Source organism: Macrotis lagotis, chromosome 1, assembly GCF_037893015.1.
Source record: "Macrotis lagotis isolate mMagLag1 chromosome 1, bilby.v1.9.chrom.fasta, whole genome shotgun sequence".
In the NCBI taxonomy this organism is placed as follows: Eukaryota; Metazoa; Chordata; class Mammalia; order Peramelemorphia; family Peramelidae; genus Macrotis; species Macrotis lagotis.
Genome location: NC_133658.1, coordinates 847,641,332 through 847,666,158, shown reverse-complemented (window position 1 = coordinate 847,666,158; position 24,827 = coordinate 847,641,332). Strand labels below are relative to the sequence as shown.

Below are 24,827 nucleotides of genomic sequence, written 5' to 3'. Positions count from 1 at the left end.
GGCAGGAGGAGGGAAGAGCAGGAGAACCCCAAACCTGTTAGTACACTCACTTGACATAGAATATGCCTGATCTGGTCATAAGCATATTCCATTAGCCAGGGACTGTGAATGCATATGTCTCCTGTGGGCTAGATTCACCTTAGAACAGCTTCTCCCAAGGGAAGGGGAGGCAGTTATTCTCCCAGCAACTGGGTATGCCTCCTTTGACCCCAAGGAACTGGTAATGGGATGTCCCTTTTTTTTCCCAGTTGAATTAGATCTCCTTTTTAAGGGTTCCCTTTCAAACACTGAATTTCGGACTCAGTATTTAAAGTCAGGGAACAAAGAACATTACACCCTGTTCCTGGATGGATGTCTGCTGATCTCATCCAACCCAACAGATGGGGCACAGGGAACAGTTGGGGACAAAGGGGACCCAGCAGACACCCACAGTCAGAGTGGGAGCTCCAGCCTGGGTGGGGTGGGCCAGGACCTGAGAGCTGGGCCTCAGCCAGACTCTTTGAAGAGTAAAGCTTATAGTAAAGGGATTGAGGAACAGAGAGCAGGTGGCAGTTTTGCTAGAAAAGAAGCTCAGAGGCAATACCAACTCTCAGGGTGAGAGTTCACAATTTCCGACTTAGAGGAGGCTCTGCTGCAGAAAGCTCCAGATCCCTAAGGTTACAGACAACCTTCATCTTATCCCTATTCCTGCTTCCAAGCAGAGTCACCTTGGCCAAACAGTTTTGGAAAATATTGTAGTCTTCCAGAGAACCTTAGTGTCTAGCTCAAAGTACTCTAGAAAAGAGAACCAGCCCCCATGCACTTTCTTTTTTCTCAGCACAATGATTTGCTCCATCAGGAACAGCAAGTGGGTCCCAGGATTGGGTGTCTCTGACCCGGCTCCACCTCAAGGGTCTTACCTGGAGAAGTACTGAGGAGTCGAGCCATAAGCAATCCCAGAGTAGCCACGTTGGCCGCCAGGAGCAGCCTCCCCTTCTGTTGAACCAGTGACGGCAGGGAAGTCATTAGAGTGTTCATGAGGGACGTGAAGCAGGCGTCCCGCCTATATTGAGGGAGGGGGCCAGAAGGCAGAATCAGTAGGGTCCAACCAGGTTCTGGTGCAGCCTTATTTGGGCCCTGATCCAGCTCAACTGGGCTGGGCTTTGAAGAAGTCATACACAGAGCCCACCCGGGAACAGAAATAACTCAGGCAGTGGGCCTAGGAGGACATGGCAGGAGAGTCCTGCAGTTCTCTTACAGCTGGGGGACACCTAATGAAAGGAGGGGGCAAGAGGACTGAGGCTGGGGGAGGAGGTCCAGTGGGTAGAACTATGAAAAGGGTTTGACTAATGCAAATTTGAGTCAAGGACAATCCCAAAGAAAGGCCAGGGGGTAGCAAGCCTCTGGTTTACCCTTCCCATCCCCCCATCTCCTCTCCAACAGCTATACCACTGCATGGCCCAATCCCTCCCCATCTCCTCACTTGATCAGTCCAGGGGCAGTGACCACGAGGTTGAGGAAAATGTGGCAGCAGGTCTGTAGGCCAATCTCCACACTGTCAGGCAGCACCGAGGTGTCATGGCCAGGAGATGTGAGCTCCCACTGCTGCAGGAAGTACTGGCAAAGCAGCGAGGGGGCCCCCTCCTTGATGAGTATCTCCCGGGGACCATCTTCTGCAGTCAGGTGGCACCAGCCGGGCAGGAGGAGCCTGGAGAAAGACACAAGACATGAGCAGATTAGAGACAGGAGAGCCCAAAGAATCCTGTCCTAGGGACCCCCTAGCCAGAGTGGCTGCTCCACTCATGGGCAAAGTCAACATTGGGTCACCCTTGACCAGGGAGCCTGTGGATGGAAGCCTCAGAAAAGGATGGGGTTAGTAGATATAAAGTTTAAAGTGAAACTACTGAGAATTGATCAACCCCAAAGAAGCAAGGAACCCCAGCTCTCTCTCTATACCTTGGGGATTTTTAACCACATTATTCATTCATTCGTTCACTCAATGACTCACCGGAGGGCATCCCCAGGCCAGGATGGTCCTGGAGGAGTAGGAGAAATGGCTAGGTTTGCCACCTGTTGTGAGAGATCGCCAGCCTCCTCAGCCTCCTCATAGAGGCTCTTGGCATATCGAACAAGAAAGGGCAGCAGCTGGCAGATCTCCTTCCGAAGGGATGAAGTCTCTTCTGCCAGCCAGGCACCCAAGATTCTCACCGAGGCAAACACAAATGGCTCCTTCTGCTTCTCTGGCCCCACCTGCTCCCCCAAGATCCAAAATGAGACAGGACCTTCCTTCTCCATCCCCCATCTCTCCTGGAACCCACCCCCAACCATCCCTGGGGATGCCAAGAACAATAAGCCATCCACCCCCAAGGCTCGGGTACAAAACAACATATTCCCTCTGCTGGATGTTCTGAGAATAGCTGAACGTAAGCTAGTCTGACTCACAAGAGATTTCGCCACATCAGTCTTCTGGAAACTTCAGAGGTTTCTAGTCTAACCTCCAACTCAAGTATAAAAATCCCCTCTTGAGCCTCCCTGAGGGCAACAGTTAAAGAGAACTTGGCTTGTTGCATTCCAGACTTGGGTCAGTCTCTGATCTTCATTTTCCACCTTTATTCATTGGACACCCTGCTCCATGCATTCTCTGTTTCAGGAGCACGATGCCTCATCCACACCTCAGTCTGTTGAAACCCTTCCTCTTCTTCCGAGTTTCCACTCTGGTGGCCCTCCCAATGAAAGCTTCCCTGATCCCTTTGCTCACTGGACCCCCCCCCCCCAATTCCCCTCAAACACTTTGTCTAGCTCTCTATCTCATTACTACCTCTTCTAGTCAATGGTAAGTTGCCCCAAAACAGTGACTTTTTCACTTTTTGCCTTTGTATCACTAGGAACACAGAAGGTGTTCAAAAAACATGTTAACATTGATGCAAGAATAGCTACAAAGTCAGTCATACCTCTAAGTTCATGTTTCCTTTGCTGGGCTTCTATCCCCAAAACATCAAGTTTTTAAAAGAAGGATTTTTTTGTACGAAGACATTTGTATGGCAAAGAAAACCACCTGCGTGTCCAACTACTGTTGAATGGCTATCTGAAGTGGAGGATGTTAACAGAATGGACTTTAAAAACAAGTATGGTGGAGTGGAGAACTGGGTTCCAGGTAAGGAAAATTTGGCTTCCTATCCTACCTGATTCAAAGAGACTGGATGATCTGGGCAAGTCACTTCCTCAATCTCAGTATCTCTAAGAAATTCTCTTAAAGTGCATACTTATCTACAATAGTATAGGGAATTACTCACTAGAACTTTTATTACAATAAAATCAAGAGTCCAGGAAAGAGAGAGAGAGAGAGAGAGAGAGAGAGAGAGAGAGATTGATAGACAAAGAGAACTAGAGAGAATAAATCATGGGGTTTGGAAATTGAATAGTTAATGCCCCCTAACAGTTGGAAAAGTGAACCAGAAGAAGAGGTGGGGAAAATTCAGGATGGCTTGGAGGAGGCAAGGAATAAAAGCATTCTCTTTGATTGACTATGCTCAGTAAAGACTAAGGATCTGAGGAAGATTTTTTGTTTTATTTGTTTCCTGGATGACTGTTAAAATTGTTAAAATTTTGTTAAAAGTGCTGAATTAAAGGGAATGGGTTGAATGGGGAGAAGGGGAGGGAAGGGTATGACAGGATGGAGCTTGGCATAAACCCTTCCCCACTAGCACTGTCAGAATCTGTCTGATAAAAGGTGAAGAGAGAAGGCATGCTGGTCATCAGTTTGTGGCAAGGAGCTCTTTGCTGCCCCTACTGGGAGTTGGGCTGGGGTGAGAGCAAAGAGATGCCACTAAACCTTGCTAACATTTGGAGAGAGGCGCTAGACTGTTCCACTCTAGAACTGCTTGGCTCTGGGCCAGGTCCTCTAGAGAAGAGGGTGTTTTCCGAAGTGACAGGTTTGCCCTCACTTGCATGCTGATGTGTATTGAGGGGTCTTTTAGGGAAGTGGGGTGTGGTGGTGGTGGAGAGGTGGTGAAGATGTAGTACAAAGAGCATTGATTGAGTATTAGAAGACCCAGGTTTTCATTCAGGATCTGCCACTTACTATCTTGGGTAAATCACTTCACTTTACTGTACCTCAGACTCCTCATCTGTCAAATGGGGAAATAAGATTCATACTACCTATTACACAAAGGACATTCATGTCCATTCAAAGGAAATAATGAACACAGATTAATTTGGGAGCATAAACCATCTGTAAATGCCTGCGAACCACCCTCTCTTAATGGAGGCTCCCCAAGATCAGAAGCCAGCTCCTCTCCCACTATCTCTAGGGGCCTTGGCCCCTTTACCTGCTGCAGGTAGTGAATGACGGCTCCAATGGCTTCCTTCATGATGCTCACGAGCTGCACCTTCTGGGGCTCTTTCAGCAGTGGCTGCTCGACACGGGTACACTCCTGGATGCCCAGCTCCATCAGAGCATAGCAGGCAGTCACCACGTCCTCCTTCAATTCTGCTCCGGGCTCCTCGAGGCCGAGCCGCACCTCCACACAGGCCAGGTTCACCAACAGGGCCAAGAACTTGCTCCCAGAGCCACCAGCCGGGATCCACTCAGATCCACAGGCATGTGCTAGACGGGCCGCCAACTTGAGGGCTGGGTTGCGCTGCCAGGAGCTCAGCTTGCTGCCCAGGATCCGCGCCAGCCCAGCCTGCAGGTCTCGGAGGCACTCGGTGGGCACGGTCGTCGGGGGCAGAAACAGGGGCAGCAGCTGGCAGAGCTCAAACTTGCTGGCATCCTCGGCCTTCTGGAAATCCTCACTCAGGCCCCGGAGCACAGCCAGCAGCTCAGGCTCTGCCTCCTTCCAACACTGGGTCTCAGCAGCTGCCAACAATCCCACCAGGAGGGCCAGGGCCTGGTCAAAGCCGTAGCCATGCCCCAGGTAAGCCTGGCACAGGGCAGACACGGTGCCCCCAGCAATGAGGTGTCGGGGTCCTCGGGGAGTGCCGGCCACAGCAGTGAGACACTGGTAGGTGTCATCAATCATAGAGCGGCGGGCTGCATCATCGGGGTCACCACGAGTGGTGAGGATGGCGCTCAGGATAGGAATCTTGTTGAGGACCTGGGGGTGGGCCGCCAGCTCGGGATCACTGCAGAAGCAGGCCAGCAGGGCCACTCCCAGAGCTCGAAGGACGTGGTCAGGGCAGCCATCGGGGGCTTCCTTAGAGGTGAGAAGCCGGTTGGGGAAAGTGAAGCCTACGGCATCGAAGATCCTCCGTCGGGTTTTTGCATCAATATCACCGGCTTTGACTGCCTTGGTTACCTGTGGCAGAGGGTCAGGTAGGAGGAGAATAAATGTTGGGGATGGCTACCCATTCCCCTCTTCCATCCAGGACCCTTTGGGGCCCCAGGATCAGGAGCATGGCAGACTGCTTAAATAAGGCTGGGCATCCCAAGAGGTCATCTAATACCTCCCCAGTCTGGAGGTGAGGGACAGGGAGTAGGGTCGTTTTCTCCATGAGACTCTTCTTATGCAATAGAAGATACACTGCTACAAGAGGGGAGGGAGGGAGGGGAAGTGTCCAGCCCCACTTGCTAGCCACCTCCAGCATTTTCCCTGATTTGAAAGGACTTTCTGTCATCTAATCTTGATGCCAACAATCAGAGTTGAAAAGGTCTAGCATTCACCATTGAGAAGACCCTCCCTCCATGCTTCCCAAGATATTTCCTTTGAAAAGCCATCTCATCTATCCCCACCATTGGGGGGTGGGGGGGGGTATGGCTCCTATGTCTCCATGATCTGCCTGTCAAAACATTTCCCCTCACACTTCACCTAAACACCTCCTCTGCTGCAGTGGGAGCCCTTGACTCCCATCCTTCTCTCAGTTGCCATGGCAAACAAGCGCTGGCTGCTCCCCCCTCCTTCCCTCACCCCACACACCAACCGCCCTTCCCAGCACTGCAGGCTGCTGCTCTCCTGTCCCCACGCCGCCCTCCGCTAACTGAGCCCAACCCCTCCCTAGCCTTCTGGAGGTGAATCTGGAGAACCCCTCCCCAGCTTTCCCCAAGGACCCCCATTTTCTTGCCACCAGAGTAGGGGAAGATTTCCCAAGTTTGTGAGTAAAACACAGAGTTACTCCCTGCTGATGGCACCCTGTGAGTCAGCCCCCATCTGCCTGGGACACACAGAGTGAGGGTCTCCAACATCTTCCTGTGGTTCCCGGCTCCCTTCCCCTCCAGCCCTTCTCCTGCATCCTGATATCCTCTTTGCCAGCCTAATTCCAGTCAAGGGCTTCCAGTACATCATCCTCAATGGATTCTAGGGTCCCCTTCCTAGATCTCCTGGTCCTTAGCCCCATCACCTGAGGTTGGCATGCCCCCTTGTTCAGCAAGATCCCACAGTCCCCTGCCCTCTCTCAGGTTCTTACCAGCAGCAGGGCAGCAAACTGCTCACTGTCGTTCTTGGCATCTCGAAGTGCCCCCAGGTAGCGCTCCAGGGTGGGGTTGCGACTCTCAGCCTGGCTCAGAGCCGGCTCACAATCGGACGCCATGGTGCCCGCCTTGCCCAACTGTGAACACAAGAGGGACTGAGCAATGCTCCACCAGGGGAAGGGGGGGGGGGTGAGGAGGGAGGGATTAACACAAAGAGCACCGGATGGGGTAGAGGATTGGAAGAAGAGGAGGGGAGGGTTTCCAAGGCTGAACCTCATATCATGTATGGGGGCACCTCTCTAGGAAATGAAGTAAAAGATGACAGAAAGGGAGCAAACAGTGATGGGAGGTTAAGTCCCTGGCCCAAGGTCACCTACAAAAAAAGGGGTAAGGGGAGGAAGAAGCTGGGAAGAAGAATCAAGCGTTTTGCCCCAAAGCTCAGCAATCCTTTTTGTACTGCCTCTCTCCTTTCCATCTGCTCATGGTTTGGCAGGGGAACCTCTGGAGTAGAGAAGCTCAAGACATCCCCCCCTCCCAATATATATGCCTCAGATATGCCCCCAGAGGCCAACATGGAGGGGAAAGGAGTAGGGTGGGGAGGAGGGGGGATATGGGAAGGAGTGGCGAGGACAAAACATTAAGAGGATGGAAACATAGCTGATGCTCAGTTATACATGCATAAGGAGAAAGGAGCAGCTGTTTATGAAGAAACCAAAAAGGAGAGTCCTCCAGTCCCTTTCCCATCTCCCCGCAGCCTCCAAGGTTGGACTCTGGAGCAGGGGAAGCCATAAAAGCCTCCCAATTTGCATTCAGCCCCAACAATGGCTGGGAGGGAAGAGGCAGATGAGGGCCGGCTAGGTCCCCAAGCCCCCAGCCCCGCAGCTCTGGGCTTCCCTTCCCCATCCCCCCCCCCCCAATCCTGCTAGCAAGTGAGCAACAGCAGGATTAACCATTAAGGTTCACCTCCTCTGCCTTCCCACGCCAGTCAGCTTGCGGATGCAGGTGTCATCGAGCAGGAGCTGGCAGGAGGGTGGAGGGAGGGGAAGCCGGGGAAGGGTCGCAAACTGTCCTGCCACCCCCACCCCCACCCAAAAAAGAAAAAAAAAAGATGATCTGCAAAGTGGATAATCGAAGATGGGCTGCTGGGGGGGGGTAAGGAGAGAAAGGGGGCGGGGGCCGTCGGGGATGGGGTGTCCCGGCGGTCGCCACCTGTCTCGCCGCAGCCGGGTCACAACACGACACGGATGAAGTCACGACAGGGCAGCATGATGAAGCCACACTTCACGATGACCCGAGGTGATGTCACGAAGGAAGGCACGGCGAGGTCACAGCAAGATCACGACAAGGGGTAATCCCCAAAGATGGCATGACAAAAAAAAAAAGAAAAGGCGGAAAGAAAGGAGGACGGGAATGCGACGAGATGCTATCACGACCGGGGCACGGCGATGTCACGACATGAAGCGGTGATGTCGCGATATGAGCCCCCGGGGATGTCACGACACAAGCCAGCGACCGCTCGGAGAGGTCCCTTCCAAGGGTGCCGAGGAAGGCCCCAGGCGAGGGGGGTTGGGGGGCTGTGCTCACCCGGGTGGGGCCGCGAACAGAGAAGACGTCCCCAGGCGAGATGCAGTCAGAGCCTCCACTGGTGCTCACACCGTGTTGCACACTCCGGGTTCCTGCTGCGGCAGCTCCACCCCCACCCCCGCATACCTCTTGGCCAATTAGCGGCCGAGTCACTCCCGCAGCCGACCAATGGCTATTCAGGGCGTTGAGCAGTAGGGGACGCCCCCGCTCCCGCCATTTTGCTTGTGGGCATGGCTCCCTTTTGCTCTCGACGGTTGTTACAAGGGGAAGCCGTGGCTGCAGCTTTCTCAGAAACCCGAGAGAAAAACAGTTGGGAGCCCCCTTTCCTTCTCCCCGGCACCGTTTCGCTCCCTCCTGGGGCGGGGGGGGGGGTCTCTGCCTCTTTGCCCCCTCCCCCCCTCATCCTAGCCCCTCCTCCATCATGGACCTGGTATTCAAGTTGCCCTTCCGGGCGAGGGGGGAGTGGCGGCAGAAGGAGGATTACTTCCGGGTGGCGGCCCAGGCCATATCCGGTGGTCGCTGCCCGCCCGGGGAGGCCGAGGCGGAAGGCCCCAGCCCCCGGGAACCGAATCGAGGGCTCGGCGTCCGGTCTTGGGGGGCCGAGGGCCGGAGCGAGCGGAGACGGGGAAGGGGACCCGGCCCTCGCCGCTCCCTCGGGGCCGCCTGCCCCCAGAGCCAGCCCGGGCCAGGCTGCTTCCGCGGCTCAGCTCCCGCCTCCCCTATGGAGCCGGAGGAGGAGGAGGAGGCCGAAACCCGACGAGGACCCGCCGCCCAGCCCTGAGCCCCGGGTAGGTGCAGGGGGAGAAGGGTCCGCCCCACCGCCGGGCCTGCCAGCCCAGGCCGGCCCGTCCGCCTGGAATGGAAGCTCGGGGAGGCCAGGGCCGGCTTGATTTTGGGCTTTGCCCTCCCGGCGCCTCCGCGAGCCCCCGACGCGCCCCTCACTCGACTCTGCCGGGCATGGCCGTGCCCACCGCCCCACAGGGACCCAAGTACTGAGGGCTCGTGGTGTCCGGCTCTGCAGAGCCGTGCCGGGGCAGAAGAGGCGGCCCGCATCCGGGCTGCTTCCTTCCGCCACAGCCTCCCCCTGCGGCCGGTGGCGACGCCCGATGATGCTTGGGGTTCCTTTCAAGGCTTTAAATGATCGCGAGGGAGAAAGGTGCTACTCAGCTTTCACCGTTATTTTACAGCATGGGGGGGGGTAATGTAGGGAAGATTGGTGGTCCTCACAAAGCTACGTCATGCAGAGTTTTGAAGATTGCCTAATCAACACAAAACAAACCATCCCATGCTGCCTACATATATGTGAGAATAGGAAAAATCGTAGTTGAGTCGCAGAAGTAGAAGAGGCCTCGTTTCAAATAGGAAAGGAAAAAAGGAATCTTTCTCCTTTTTTTTGTAGCATCTCCCTGAACTTTCTTATCCACTAGGAAGCCTGTGCTAAGTTAAACATGTTAAAATTTGTGTAAAGCATTAGCTGATTTTTTTCCTACTCTTCCTTCTGTGATTAGGAGACTAGCAACTAAGGAGCAAATTGGAATACGACCTCCCAGAACAATCTGTTCATTTTTCAAGCTATTTGGAAAACAATGTGTGCAAATATAAGCAAAACTATTCATGACAGTCTGTTCTGTTACTTTCTCAAATATCTTTGTGCTGTGCATTGGTGGTGGGTTTGATTTTTTTTGTTTGTTTGTTGGCTTGTTCTGATGGTTTTATTCCTGATTACTAATCCCAGCTGAATAGACTGTTTCAGGCATTCTTTACCCTTCAAACATATCTTATCACTGAGTACATAAATGGAGTTCCACGTATGAAGTTGACAGACTGAACTATGATACATTCTCCTTCAACCTGAAGTATTAAGTAAACATTACCCCCTGCTCCTTCCCAACAGCTGCTGCAACAGAGTGCTTTTATTTTGGGTGTACTGTAATGCCCCAAGTGCCTGAAGTATTGTAAGCTTTTCTGGCTTCCACTGTGTGGAGGAGTATCTTTCCTCCCCAGGATTTTACACCTTGAATTCTTCTAATAACTATTCTTTCGTGCCCCAGTGGCCTGCATTATGGTTTCTTCTATTGATCAGAAAGTTCCGGCCTGGACCTTAGTAACAATTTCTGCTTTTTGGCTCAGTTGTAGATTTTACAGGAAGGTCTTATTTGGTGTTTTAAGTATAATTAGTTTCTGTGCCTCTTAGTTTCATTGTGCAAAATGTCGAGCCTTTAACCACCCCTGTCAACCTGGTGGTATTAATTACTTCTGCTTTTTTGCTTTGAAGATTATTCATTTTCACAATGCCCACATTCGCCTACCTCTCAAGGTATTGTTGATAGGGTTGAGTCACCCACAGCACTAAGGGAAGAATTTTTTTTGATGAGCCTGTGTAGGTAATTCAATTCAATAAAGTAAGAAGCATTTATTAGATACCTAGCTTGTGGCAAGTTATGTTGGGCTCAAAAGTTCTAAGGACAAAAGTAAACAATCCCTGCTATCAAAGAGACCTTATATTCTAATTGGGGGGGATAGCATCTGTGTAGAAAGTTAAATGCAAATTATCTACAAAGTAATTTATTGTGGGTCAAACCATAGAAATGGGGGGAGGAATCTGGATAGGCTTTCTGTAGGAGATTGAATGATGAGTTACATAGAAACCCCCAAACGTGGGGCAGCTAGGTGGCACAGTGGGTGGGCCAACAGCCCTGGAGTCAGGAGGACCTGATTTCAAATCCAGCCTCAGACACTTAATAATTGCTTAGCTGTTTGACCTTGGGCGAGTCACTTAACCCCATTGCCTTAAATAAATAAAATTAAAAAAAAAAGAAACCCCAAACATTCTAGGTTGGTTGTTTGGTCATGGTGTTTTCTGTGGTTTTTCCATTATATTTGGTGGGCCAGATAAGTTATTCTTATCTGGTATAGTTTCAGAATTCTCAAGTATCATCCCCCTGATTTTTTCCCTTACCATCCTTAGCCACGATCTCATTTGGGAACTCATTGGGAGCAAAGCATTGAATGACAGAGTCTGATATCTCAAGATGCCTGGTGCTTGGTGAAAACCTGCCTTGGGTTGGCTGTAAGTTAGTTCTGTAGCATCCTGAATCTTTCTTCACTGGTACTAGCCATCATAGATAGCAAAGTGATGACAGTCTCCCTGTGCGCTTAGCACATTTGCTAAGCTTAGTGATGTTTGGGTTTGCCAACCTGTGCTGCTTGCCAGGCTGGGTTGACAGCTGCACATTTGGAATAGATTTTGAATGCTTCTTCAGAACTCATTAAAGCCTCAGAATATTACTAGGATGTTTTCTTTTTTTAAAGTAATGAATACAAAGATGTAAGGAAGATGTGTGGGTGGAGGGTGGTTCATGAAAGGAAAAGGACAAAGGTGCTGATTTACTATTAGACAGTAACTAGAAAGTAACTAGGTGTGAAATGCCTACCTATTATAATGGCTCTACTTCATATCCCTTGCTGTGTTGTTATCCTGGTAATTACAAGATATGTTATAAAGCTCAAAAAGCTATAAAATTTTTAAAAATTTATTGGCAGAGGAGGAAAAAAGGAAAGCCTGGAATTCTTCTTTTCCAAATCTGTTCTTTTTCTAGTTCACTTTTCTAAGAAGCAAATTACTAATTACTTGGCAGATAATTTCTCTTCCTTGTGTCTTTCCAGAGTCCTAGTTCTCCCTGTCATAAAGACCATGGAGAAGAAGCTGAAAGTTCATTTGGATATTGGTTCCTGCAAGTTATCAGGCAGTTGTTGGCAAAGACCTGCAAAGTGGTTGAAAATCTCGCATCTGTTTTATGCATGTCTTTGTCTCAGTGCTTTGTGTTCATCAACAGGTATGAACTAATAATCCTAGTGGTTTCATGATAATAAAATGAATAGTTTTCATTTATGAATTCTGAGAGCCATTGTATTTTCTTTTGTTAGAGGCAGGGGGGTTAAGTGACTTGCCCAGTGTCACACAGCTATTAAGTGTCTGAGGCCACCTTACTGCCCCTTAGATTTGTTTTAAAGGATGGCTGAGTTGGAGAGTGAAAAGAAAAGCGGTTTGCTTGTTAATAGGAAAAGTAGCCTGAACCTAAGGGTTGTTAATTTAGTTTTTGTTTGTGTAAGAAACAAATTTAATTCTTGTCAAATTAGGTAAATTGACATTATTTTAAGATGGTTACCAAACAGTTTTCTTCTTGGTCAATCAGTCAGTTAGCATTTATTAAAAATCTACTATGTACTAAATGTATGAGACACAAAGGAAGGCAAAAAGCCAATTATTCCCTATTTCCAAGGAGTATAATGGGGCAGAAAAATCTGAAAAAGCTTTGACCAACAGGATAAATTAGGGATGGTGTCAGAGGGAAAACACGGAGATTAAGGTGGATTACAAAAGGCTTCTTATAGAATATAAGACTTTAGCTAAGACTTTCAAGGAGGCCAGGGAAACTAGACAGTGGAGAGGGAGTTTTCAGGCTGAGGGAGGAGGTAAGGAGTGAGAGAGTGTCAAATAAAAACTTAAGAATAGGTAGATGGAATATCTTGTGCAAGGAAGGACAAGGAGGTCAGTGGTATATGGAGGGGAGTAAAGAGGACTGGAAAGGTAAAAGGGCTGGATTTATGAAGGACTTTGAAATCCAGATCACTAGAGCAATATATCCTTTGTTTTTTTGTATAGAAAGGGTACCTTCCTAAAGGTTTCATAAGATATGCCTACTTCCTGAATATCATTTCACCAGTTGAGAATTTCCTCCTTGCAAACAATACTGAAAAGGCTTAGTTTCAGAGGAAAATGCTGTTCTTTTCTTTCTGCTGTTTATTTTATTGGACAGTGTTCTGCTGGGACGATGAAATGTAGAAATTGAGAAAGGAATTTTAGCTTAGGAAAATTCTGCCCTCTCTACTAACCCAAATTTGGCCTTTTATAGTTGGAGACCAGTTCTGGGGTTTTAATATAATAATCTACAACAGTTGGCATCTATTTTTAACACAACAATTGTAGATGTTTCTGTTGTATTTTTAAAGGAAATGATGGTGATTATGATGATATTAAAAAACAAATAATTAACCATATTTAACAATTTTCATAACAATAACCTTGCTTGTTATTCTGTTTGTTGATGCTTGCGTAATTTAGGGGAAGAGATTCTAGGTGACATAAACCTGACCTAAAGAAATTTTCCCCCAGTTGATACTTTGCTGGGATAGCTGACTATTTACAGGCTAGCATTTTAAGTGAGAATATTTAAATGAGTAATGATTCAACAGAAAAGAGAATCTTATTTCATTAAACTATAATAGATTTTATATTGTCAAAGATACTTCAAAATAGATGGTGTGCTAAGAAGTAAAAGCAACTTTTTTCCATATCTCATAGTCTTAGCATTTGACATATGACTGTACTTTGAGGATCAAATTAGATTAATAGGTAAAACATTTTGCTAATATTAAAGGGTTATATAAATTTATGAGGCCTTGAGTTGACACAGTATGTACTGGACCAGAAGTCAGGAAGATGTGAATTCAAATTCCACCTCAAACACTTATTAGATGATGATCCTGGGCAGATAACTTAACTTCTGCTGTCTTAGTTTCTTCATCTGTAAAGTGAGGATATTAACAGCACCTCTCTCCCAGGGTTGTTGTGAGTATCAAATGAGATCATATTTGTAAAATGCTTAGCACAGTGCCTTTGGGGTATAGTTCTTGTAGTAATGCCTTTGGGTCACAAGATAATGCACTTTTTAAAATGTCATAATGGACTTTTGGGGGGCATTACTATTGGTTACCCCTCCCACTGACACACCTGTGCCCCTTATTAAAAATTAGAAGGGTGAGGGGAACCTTTTTTACAAATAAAGCTTTACAAAAATGAATCCACATAACTGACATTGTTCAAAGATACATGTCTCTACACCATGTGTCCATCAACCTTCTGTCAGGAGATTGGGTAACAGTCTTCTTCATAGGTTCTCTGGAGATATGTGTTGGTCATTGCGTTGATCAGAGTTCTTAAGTTTTTCAAAGTCGTTTTTCTTTTCAGTGTTCTTGTCCTGGTATAAATTATTTTCCTTGTTTTGATCACTTCCCTTTATATCAGTTCATACTATCCTGGATTTTCTGAAATAATTTTTTTTATCATTTCCTTTCTAGGTTTTGATAGACTCTCATATTTATATTTCACAATCCTTACTTAGCTCTGGTCTTTTTATAAGAAGTGCTTGGAAGTTGTCTGTTCCATTAAGGATCCATTTTTTTTCTCCATGAAGGATTATATTCAACTTTGCAGAATAATGGTTTTTTTTTCTCTACCTCTTGGAATACTGTATTTCAAAATCTCCCAATTAGAGTAGAAGTTGCCAGGTGTTGTGTGATCCTAAAGGTAGTTCCTTGGTATTTGAACTACTTTCTGAAAGTTTGCGATATTTTTTCTTTGATGTAACTTCTCAGAATTTTGACTATGGCATTCTTCAGACTTTTCCTTTGGGATCAGTGGATTCCTTCTTTACTTTGCTGTCTAGGTCTAATGAATCTTTGTAACTTTTTCTTTCTTTTTCTTTTTTTTGCAAGACAATGGAGTTAAGTGACTTGTCCAAGGTCATACAGCTAGGTAATTATTACATGTCTGAGGTTAGATTTGAACTCAGGTCCTTCTGACTTCAGGGTTTGGTGCTCTTTCCACTTTGCCACCTAGATGCCCCCGTGTAACTTTTTCTTAAAATGTTGAGACTTTTTTTAAATCGGGTTTTTTTTATCAAGTCCAATCATCTTTCTTTGATCAGTTTCCCAAGTTGGTTGTTTTTGTTATCATGTGTCTTATATTTTATTTTTTTAATCTTTTGGTTTTGTTCCAATATTTTTTTTAAGGTTTTTGCAAGGCAAATGGGGTTAAGTGGCTTGCCCAAGGCCACACAGCTAAGTAATTATTAAGTGTCTGAGACCGGATTTGAACCCAGGTACTCCTGACTCCAGGGCTGGTGCTTTATCCACTACGCCACCAAGCTGCCCCTGTTGCAATATTTCTTGCTGTCCTATGTCATAATCATTGACTTCAGTTTGCTGTATTCTAATATTTCCTGAGTAAGATTTGCCACTTTCTCTTCTAAAGTTATATAATCTTTCAATTCTTTCCTCAGGGACTTAATTTTTTTTTTCCTCTGGCCTTATTTCTTCCAGATCTTCACATAAGCCTTATAGAAATTCATTTTTTTTTTTAAGAAAAGGAGACAGAAAATTCTCTTTTTTTTTTCTTTGAGTCTCTGCAGTTACTACAGAGTTACTTGTTCCTTCTTTTTGGGAAATATTAGATTTGCAATAATTTTTGACACTGGTTGGTGTTTTTCATTTATTCCCCTCTCCATATTTGTTTCCTGACTCAGAGTTTTATGCCAGGCCATGCTATGGTACTAAGCTTTTGGGTCGGGTGGTTGACCAAACTTGGTTTTGTTTTGGGTTTCCTGGATTCTTATACTGACTTCCACATCCCAGGGTTGAACCTCCCTTGAATTATTGAATTTCAGAGTGTTAGATCTTCATAGTGCCCTCTGATATCTGCGGAAGGAATATGTGGGACCTTAGAGTCTCTGAATCTAGACTGTCCTGTAATGAGTTCTGCAGGCATCTTCTGCCTTTGCACTACTTTACTTCCAAGGTCTTCTTCCTAGAGTTACTGAGTACCCTGGAATTTTCTCAGGGGAACCTTCTACTCTTGCTTGCTTCAGACACGAAGACTTGCAGGTTACACATGACCTGTCTGTTTGCACTGGAAAGATGTTGGTCATGATTTTGCTTATTGACTCCCTTTCTTATTGCCATGAACTTTCGGCTAACTTCAGTACAGTTTCTTATTGAATTTCATTCTGAAGGGAACTTCAGGATTTTGCAGGAGTAGATATTTGGGAGTTGGGGTGATCCTGTTTAGGCAACCATTTTGACTAGGTATGGATAAATAGATAATAACTTTTAGGAAATGTGCAGAAGGAATGCTTCTTCTGGTCTTAATTGTATTAGATAACTTCTAACTTTGAATTTCAAGGTCCTTCAAGGAGTCAGTATCAGAATGAGAACCCAAGTCTAAAGACCAGTGATTTTTTAAGACAACAAGAGGTCTTCTTGTAACTATTAGGAGATCTACCTGGCATTTATCTCATTTTTCCTTAGAGAGGTAACTACCTCTTCTAGAATACTTGTTCAGGACCATAGCTGATATTAGAACATATTGAAAAGTTTATAAAGTGCTTTCAAGACAGTATTTCATATTAGAGATGCTCAACTGAAGTAGTACTAAAACAAGGTATGGAGTTCGAGACTTTAGCTCAGCTCTTTAAAAACATTTGGTCTGGTTGAAGGCTGTACTGTTGACATTTTTCCCTTCTTTGTAGTGGTGATTCAAATTTTGTACTGTTTTGGAAAGCCAACAAAGAGATGGCAACCATTCAGCAGTTTTCATTGCTAGTCAACTCTGAACTTTCCCTGGTACCTTTTCTTAAGGCAGCAGCCACTGGTATAGAAATAATGGATCTCTTCACTGGTAACTCTGGAAATCAATACTAAAGTTTCCTCTTTAACAGGATTAATTAGATTTATAATTGGTCTGATAAAAGTCTCCAGTTGAATTTGATTCATGAATTCCCTATTTTTCTCTCTTTTTTTCCCTCCAGCTTTTCACTAAATTGAGGATAGAGACAGGATATATGATTTCATTTATATAGAAAATTCTCAAGTAAGGAAATTCTTTTTTTCCAATGTAATTGGGTATCTTCTCTGCATCTGATAGTCTTAGAAAATTGCCTAAAACACTCAAAGATTGTGTGACTTGACAAAGGTCACAAAGCCATCAGAGGCAGGATTTGAACATAGGCTTTCCTAAGCTTCAAGGCTTACCTACTATCCATGAACCAAAGTAGTTCAGTACTTCAGAAATTGATTCAACTTCAAATTTTCTGAATTTTTATTTCTTAGTAGAAATTGTGTCTGAACTGATCTGTTTGCAGATCCTGTATTCTTTTGTTTTGTTTTGTTTTCAGGTTTTTGCAAGGCAAACGGGGTTAAGTGGCTTGCCCATGGCCACACAGCTAAGTAATTATTAAGTGTCTGAGACCGGATTTGAACCCAGGTACTCCTGACTCCAAGGCCGGTGCTTTATCCACTATGCCACCTAGCCACCCCCAGATCCTATATTCTAATCCAGGTTCACTATTAAAAATCTAGAGCCCTCACAAAGTTTATTGCTCGAGATAAGCAATACAAGGCAGATTCTAATTTAGTATTACATTGTGAGATATAGATATTAAATGAATGTCATGGAAATGCAGAGGAGGGAGGAGAGAGAGAGAACATTAGAGTGGAGTAGTCAAGAACAGCCTCACAGAGAAGCTGGACTGAGAACATATCCAATTTACCGATGAGAAGAGTGAAGTGATTGGGGAAGAGCCAGGTTAATATATGTTATTTGACAAACACCTCAAGAAGATGGAATCATTAATAGAGTTAATAGAAAGACTCATTTTCTTGAGTTCAAATGTGACCTTAGATACCAACTATATGGCTCTTAGGGAAGTCATTTAACTCTGCCTTGGTTTTCTCATCTTTATAATGAGGGAGAAGGAAATAGCACACCACTCTTATATCCTTGCCAAGAAAACCCCAAATGGGGTCACAGAGAACTGGACATGACTGAAAAATGACTGAACTTCAACAAAGTGTTTACGTAATGCTCTTCTATGCTACACACGGTACTAAGTACTTTGCATATATTATCTCATTTGAACCTCACAACAACCTTAGAAAGTAAGTGCCATCATCATTCCCATTTTACAGTTGAGGAAAATGAGATAAACAGTGGTTAAGTGACTTGCTCAAAGTTGTATAGGTAATGAGTGTCTGAAGCTCAGTTTGAACCAAGGTGTCTAACTAACTCCAGGTCTAGCACTTCCCCTTTGATACCTTGCTGTTTCCACATATGTCACCATATTATAATATCTGAATCTATGTCTATAGTAAATAACCTGTCACTATTTCCTGTTCATTAAAGCTCTCCATGTTTCAAAGGAAAGTTCTTTTTTCTCTTAGTTGAAGTTGCCATTCTCTTGTTCTTTTACTTTCTACACTAGAGAATTAAGATTTTGTTAATAGTCATTGGAAAGAAGGAGGTATCTGCCTTTCTGAATCCTTTACTTGGAAAAGATTGCTGCCCTCATGATTGTGGAGGGTAGACATTTTTTTTTTAGAAAGATTTTCTTTATTTTGAGTTTTACAATTTTTTTCCCCTATTCTTGCTTCCCTCCTCCCACCCCACCCCCACAGAAGGTAGTCTTTACATTGTTTCCATGGTATGTGTGTGTGTGTGTGTGTGTGTGTGTGTGTGTGTGTATTGATCTAAGTTGAATGTGATGAGAGAGAAGTCATATCCTTAAGGAATAAAAATAATGTATAAGAGATAGCAAAATTACAAAAATTACATAATAAGATAACGTGTTTTTTTTCCAAATTGAAGGTAAATAGTCTTTGGTCTTTGTTCAAACTCCACAATTCTTTCTCTGGATACAGATGGTATTCTCCATCACAGATATCCCAAAATTGTCCCTGATTGTTGCACTGATGGAATGAGCAAGTCCATCAAGGTTGAGCATCACCCCCATGTTGCTGTTAGGGTGTACAGTGTTTTTCTGGTTCTGCTCATCTCACTTAGCATCAGTTCATGCAAATCTCTCCAGGCTTCCCTGAATTCCCATTCCTCCTGGTTTCTAATAGGACAGTAGTGTTCCATGACATACCTATACCACAGTTTAAGCCATTCCCCAATTGAAGGACATACACTTAATTTCCAATTCTTTGCCACCACAAATAGGGCTGCCATGAATATTTTTGTACAAGTGATGTTTTTTACCCTTTTTCATAATCTCTTCAGGGTAAAGACCCAGTAGTGGTATTGCTGGATCCAAGGGAATGCACATTTTTGTTGCCCTTAGGGCAAAATTCTAAATTGCTCTCCAGAAAGGTTGGATAAATGAGGATACAAATCTTAATAGTGCATTGTCCCTGCATTCAAGAAACAGATGTTAGACAAGTACAAAATTAAATCCGATACAATATACAATGTGATAAATTCAGTGAGAAGTACAACCAAAATAAAATAGGACTAAGAGGGAAGAAGAGATCACTTCTGGCTGGCAGAGAGAGGAAGAAGGGGTGGGAGGCAGGGGGAGCCACAGAAGACTTTATGGAGAACGTGTTGTTTGAGCTGGATTTTGAAGAATATCAATCAGACAGCGAGATTTGGAGTGGGAAGTAAAGGTTGAGAAAGGTGGGACATTTCAGATAGAAGGAATGAAGAACCCTGGAATGGACAGAGAATATTGAGAGATCCAGTTTGACTGGTATGTATATATGAGAAGGATAACATTTCCAGGAGATAAACTTGGAAGAAAAATTTAGGCCAACCTAATTTCAAGAACCCAGGATAGTCCTTTTTCCTACTGAAAAAGTAGTGTTTTAGAAGTTCATCTGTTTTGTTCCACGAATAAAGAGAGCTCCTCCAAGGTGACATTTTATCTGTATCGTTCCCCTCTTTTATGTGTCCACCAGGCACCTGATAAAGGGTACAATAGATAAATGATTAATAGGATGTATTATAACTTGTGAGACTTGAGCAGCATCTTTCTCCTGCCAAAGTGTCCTATTTTCTTGACTACATTGCAGTAAGAGAAGGTGATAAATTATTAATTCTAAGTCTTTCTCTCTCTAGATTGTTCAAATAATGATTTGAGTGCATGGTAGCCAGGGGAAAATTACTGAGTAAAGTTCTCTGGCTGTTAACAAAAACCATCACTGTGTTACTGTAACCTTTTGGATTCTGAAATCCAACTAGCTTTTAAACAAGTCTGTGGGATTATGTTATCCCACAATTTCAGTGAGCTGTGTAAATTTCAATGTTTGGGTAAAAGGGGAGGATGGGGAGAGGTTGGGATTGGGGGCCTGAAGAACATGGAATCCACTTGAAAGGGCAGACTATTGAGATTCCTTAAAGCAAACCAGAAACCTTGGCAGTCTGCCTTCTTCACTGAAACCAAATCACTGTCTCTTGTTGAAGCACTCTGCAAAAAAAAACTGATCCTGTTATCCTGTTAAATTCTTTACTATAGTTACCGTGAAAAATTATAATTTGGGTTTGGTTTTATTTTTTTGGCCTTATGAGGTACTGTTCAGACATATGCTTGCTTCTTTCTTTGGGCCATAATGAAATTGTGTGAGAGAAATAGTATAATTGGATAGCAAATCTAATTCAGTTTTGATCCTGCCTCAAATTGATGGTCTTTGATAGTTCCTCAGGAGAGGATGTAATAAATTAGCAGTGGAATTTGTTCAACCAAAGTGCAATCTATCTATCGATTCAGAGATTTGGCTTATTTTTTACATCTCCTAAATAGAAACCAGGTGACAAAGTTGATAGAGCATTGGACCTGTGTTGAGGAAGACTCTTAACTTCAAAATCAGCCTTAAACACTTACTTACTCTTGTGTGATCCTGGGTGAATCACTTGACCCTATTTGCCTCAGTTTCTTCCTTTGTTAAATTAGCTAGAAAAGGAAATGGTAGACTCTTCAGTATCTTTGCTAAGAAAACTCCAAAAGAGGGTTAAACTCCTGTTAAGTAAGATCTGCTGGGGTTTTTTTTCCTTCCCGTTAGTACTGGGAATTGATGTGAAACACCCTTCACTGAGTAAACTAAAAACCCCTTGGCTTGGTTAGCTTTTTGCTCCTTCCCAAGAAGATTCTGGTTTGAGCAGATTCATAGACCCTGCTAAATCTCTCATTCTGATCTGTCTATTGGAATCACAGTCTCACACTGTAAAGTGTAATCAGGTCAGATGTGCCCTTGAGGCAGGCAGCCTGCTTATTTGCTTAGTCTGGGCAAGTAGACTTCTTCTAATATAGCCTGACAAGGATGAAGCTGGTTAAAGCCCATGACTTGGTCTTACTTCAATGTTTCAGCATTTTCTGTAAATAGAATATGTCAATAGGGAGCATAATTGCTATCTGGTGGCTTTTCTCTCCTCCCAAAGGAGCTCAGTCCAGAATGCTTCCTGTGTTACCATCAAACTAGCTCTTACTTGAGCTGATTGGAATACTTTTCTCAGAGTAGATTTGCTGCTTCTTTATGACATGGCATTTTATTCTTTTGTTGTTGTTTTTGCAAGGCAATGGAGTTAGGTGACTTGCCCAAGGTCACACATCTAAGTAATTAAGTATCTGAGGTCAGATTTGAACTTAGATCCTCCTGACTCCAGGGCTGGTGCTCTATCTACTGCACCACCTAGCTGCCCCTGGACATTTTATTCTTGTGGAACAGAGCTCATCTTTGGAAGTAGATATAATCATAGATTATATGGTGCCAGGAATAGTAGGGGAGCTATGTGTGAGATATATGGAATGCCCTCGAAGGGACAGAATACAAAGATTCTTTCAAATTACAAGATGTCATTCAAACATAAAAGAACAGTAGCTCTTGAGCTGAGAGGGAGATCTCAGGGGGCCTTCAAGTCCAATTCATTCATTTTATGGAAGAGAAACTGAGGCCCAGAAAAGTTGTGGGACTTAGCCAAGGTAACAGCATTAGCTGCATTTTTTGGAAGACTGTCTTATTTCCAAATTGAATTTATCTTTGGTTACCTCTTTTTGGTTCTAAATTAATAAATGATCACTTTTATTTTCAGGTAATGAGATCAGTGATGACTGTTAACCAAGCTGTAGAGTAGTAGATTTGGTTAAACTGCTCTTGGCCTGCAGTAACAAGTCCAAACCCTGAATATCAGATTCAACCCAAAAATTAAAAAAAAAATTCTATCTACCTGGAAATGGCTTTTCTGATGGTTTCATGAGGTTCATTGTGTTTGTCTGAGGATGACCTGAGTCAGCTGGAGGCTTTTGGGAGTGGGCAGGAGATAATGAGTGAGTCTTAATCAGATTAAATGAAGCAGCCTCATACAAAATGACTGAAGAACCTGGCTTCTTTTAGAAAGTCTGAATAATCTGTATCCTGCTGGGACTGTCTGAGGCACTTGGCCCTTGGCAAGATCACCCCATGTACCAAAGATCAGTGCCAAGAGTTCCTTTTGCCACTTCTGTGCCCCACTTTGTTTGGCTCTAAGTGCTTGGGTTTTTAGAATTGCTCCCAACCTTGCTTCCCTGAGTGCTGATGGAAGCTGCATCCTGGCATTCCTTTCTAGGAAGAGTTCAAGTAATGCAGTGCATTTTGGCATGTCTTTCTCTCTCTATTTTAGCTGCATAACTGTTAATGGCCAGGGTCCCAAGTCTAAAATTTTGATTAGTGAGACCACAAACAGAATTGTAGCTCTTTTGAGGCAGTAATGAAAATTCCCCCTTCTCTTTTATATAAGATTGACTTTCTCTTCAACCTAATCTCCCTCCCCAAGCTGTTCTGATCAAGCTGTTTTGCCCCCACTCCAGGTATTTCATGTGGGAGCTGCAATTCTGGCAGCATTGAAACTCTTCTTTTCTGGTGTAGAAGGAAAAAGCAAGGGTGGGGGATCCAGTCTTGGAGCACGTGTTTCCAGGGTTTTGTGTGTGTGTGTGTGTGTGTGTGTGTGTGTGTGTGTGTGTATGTGTATGTGATGTGTGTGTGTGTGATAAATTCACCACCTGAGGATTAATGCTACTTCTGAGGTAAGAGATGTGAGCCTTATTCCTACTACATGGGTTAGGGAGGACAGGAATGCAGGCTTCCCTGTGGTTACAGAGAGTGCATCCTTCCTGGTCAGGAGTTTTCTTTTCTCTATAATTCTGCAAGACCAAATTAGGATGTAATTTCATTGTCTGTTTCTGAAGCTAGATTGTGAAAATTATAAGCAGCCTAAAAGTACAGATATATAAAAAGAGATACCAGTTACTGATGTATAGATCTTTTGTCTTCCTAGTTCATGCACTCAAAGCATAATCAGTCACTAAGTATGAATCACCTACTATGTGCCAGGCCCTGTGATAATTTCTAGGGATCCAGAAAAGAGATAGAAGATAGTTTCTGCTCTCAAGGAGTTCATAATTTAATAGGGGAAACCACAAATAAACAAATCTGCATGAACAAGGGAAGGCACTATAATTAAGAGGGCTTGGGAGAGGCTGCTTGTAAAAGTTGAGATTTTAGTTGAAACTTGAAAGGAACTAGGAGGGAAAGATAAAGGTGTTGGGGAGGAGGAAAAGGAAGAACCTTTCAGGCTTAGGAGACAGCCAGAGAAAATACCCAGAGCCAAAGGTCTTATTCATGGAACAGCAACCAGGTCCATTCTTACTGGATTGAAGAGTAGTAAGATGTAAGAAGACTGCAAAGGTAGAATTCGGTAGGAATAGATTATAAAGGGCTTTCAATATGAAATCACTGGAGTTGTTGGGGGAAGGAGAAAGGAGGTTGGGGGTAATAAGATCAGACCTATACTTTAGGGAAATCACTTTGACAGCTGAATATGGAGGTTGTACTGGAGTGAGGACTTATTGCAAGCAGACCCACCAACAGGATATTGCACTGGTCCTAATATAAAGTTATAAAAATATCCACACCAAGATAGTACAGGGGAGAATGTTGGAGGAGAGAAGGGAGTATGTTCTAGAGAACTTGCAAAAATTAATCAATAGGTTTTGGCTATTGGATTTGACATGGGGGTTGAGGGGAAAATGGATTGTAAGGAATCACGGATGACACCTAGGTTGTGAGCCTGAGGGATAGGGAAGATTGTGGTACTTCAACACTAGCAAAATGTGAAAGGAGAGAAGATGTAGGGGAAAAGATGAGTTTAAATTTGAACTTATTAAGTTTTAAGATGTCCACTGAACATCTAATAGGAGACATCTGAAAGGAAGTTGAAGAGGAAAGATTGGAGGTCAACAGAGAGGTTGAGACAGGATACATAAATTTTAAAATTATCATCATAGAGATTATAATTGAATCCATAGGAACTGATGAGAAGAAAAGAAGGCCCAGGATAGACCCCGGGTATACCTACAGTTAGAGGCTGTGATCCGGAGAGGGATCCAACAAAGGAGACAGAAAAAGTAGTTTGATACATAGTCTCTGCTAAAAGTCCTCCAAGGAAGGGAATTGCACCACCTCTTTTGACAGCCCATTCCATTTTTGAAGAGTTCTAATTGTTGGTAAATTTTTCCTAACATGAAACTTAAATTTATCCCCTTGCAACTTCCATCCATTGCTTCTGGTTCTGTCTTCCTAGGAACAAATGGAACAATTCTGGTCCTTCCTCAATATGGCTGTCCTTCAAATACTCTAAGACTTCTATCTTGTTTTCCCCAGTCCTTGGGGGAACTTTTGGATAGATAGGCAAGAGTATTCCTGGGAACTATTGAGTCAAAGGAATACCAGATTGGTTCAAGTGAAGGTAGTTTATACAAAATACTAAACTTTGAGTCCATTCAGAACTTAGTAGGTGTAGAAGATTAGATGGTATCCCTTTTGAAATTAGACAGAGTCTTAAAATCCCTGGTTATAGGGGGCAGCTGGGTAGTACAGTGGATAGAGCACTGGCCTTGGAGTCAGGAGTACCTGAGTTCAAATTTGGCCTCAGACACTTAATAATTACTAGCTGTGTGACCCTGGGTAAATCACTTAACCGCACTGCCTTGTTAAAAAAAACAATAAAATCCTTGGTTATGCTATATGATTTATGAATTATGGAACATTTTCATCTTTAAAGGGATCATCATTTCCAGAGACCAAAAGAGAATGGAAGGATACATGGTAGTGAGTGTAAGAAGGCATGTTGTCAACTAAGAAGTGATGTAAAAGATATTCTCAAGGACAAGATTTGGGGTAGGTCTTCAATAGAGCAATGGACTAGAATTGC

General features: G+C 44.3%; 2 protein-coding genes across 6 annotated transcripts in view; one reads left to right on the top strand and one right to left on the bottom strand.

Moving 5' to 3' along the window:
- Positions 1 to 24,827, bottom strand: part of NCDN (neurochondrin) — a 40,528-nt gene that overhangs the window by 1,320 nt on the left and 14,381 nt on the right. The window contains exons 1-7 of one of the 4 annotated variants that reach the window (XM_074217514.1): positions 7,970 to 8,408; positions 7,595 to 7,664; positions 6,382 to 6,522; positions 4,308 to 5,276; positions 1,988 to 2,229; positions 1,463 to 1,687; positions 900 to 1,042 (exon numbers count right to left, since the gene is read on the bottom strand). In XM_074217514.1, coding sequence (XP_074073615.1) covers positions 900 to 1,042; positions 1,463 to 1,687; positions 1,988 to 2,229; positions 4,308 to 5,276; positions 6,382 to 6,504 — 1,702 coding nt within the window. In that variant the 5' untranslated portion in view covers positions 6,505 to 6,522; positions 7,595 to 7,664; positions 7,970 to 8,408. Of the gene's footprint in view, positions 1 to 899; positions 1,043 to 1,462; positions 1,688 to 1,987; positions 2,230 to 4,307; positions 5,277 to 6,381; positions 6,523 to 7,594; positions 8,409 to 24,827 lie in introns of those variants that run through there. The other 3 variants (XM_074217513.1, XM_074217515.1, XM_074217516.1) reach the window with 3 other exon arrangements.
- The window catches only part of KIAA0319L (KIAA0319 like), a 95,062-nt gene continuing 78,702 nt past the window's right edge, over positions 8,468 to 24,827 (top strand). The window contains exons 1-3 of one of the 2 annotated variants that reach the window (XM_074217511.1): positions 8,695 to 8,757; positions 10,938 to 11,039; positions 11,636 to 11,805. In XM_074217511.1, the coding sequence (XP_074073612.1) occupies positions 11,664 to 11,805 (142 nt within the window). In that variant the 5' untranslated portion in view covers positions 8,695 to 8,757; positions 10,938 to 11,039; positions 11,636 to 11,663. Of the gene's footprint in view, positions 8,758 to 10,937; positions 11,040 to 11,635; positions 11,806 to 24,827 lie in introns of both variants that reach the window. The other variant, XM_074217512.1, reaches the window with a different exon arrangement.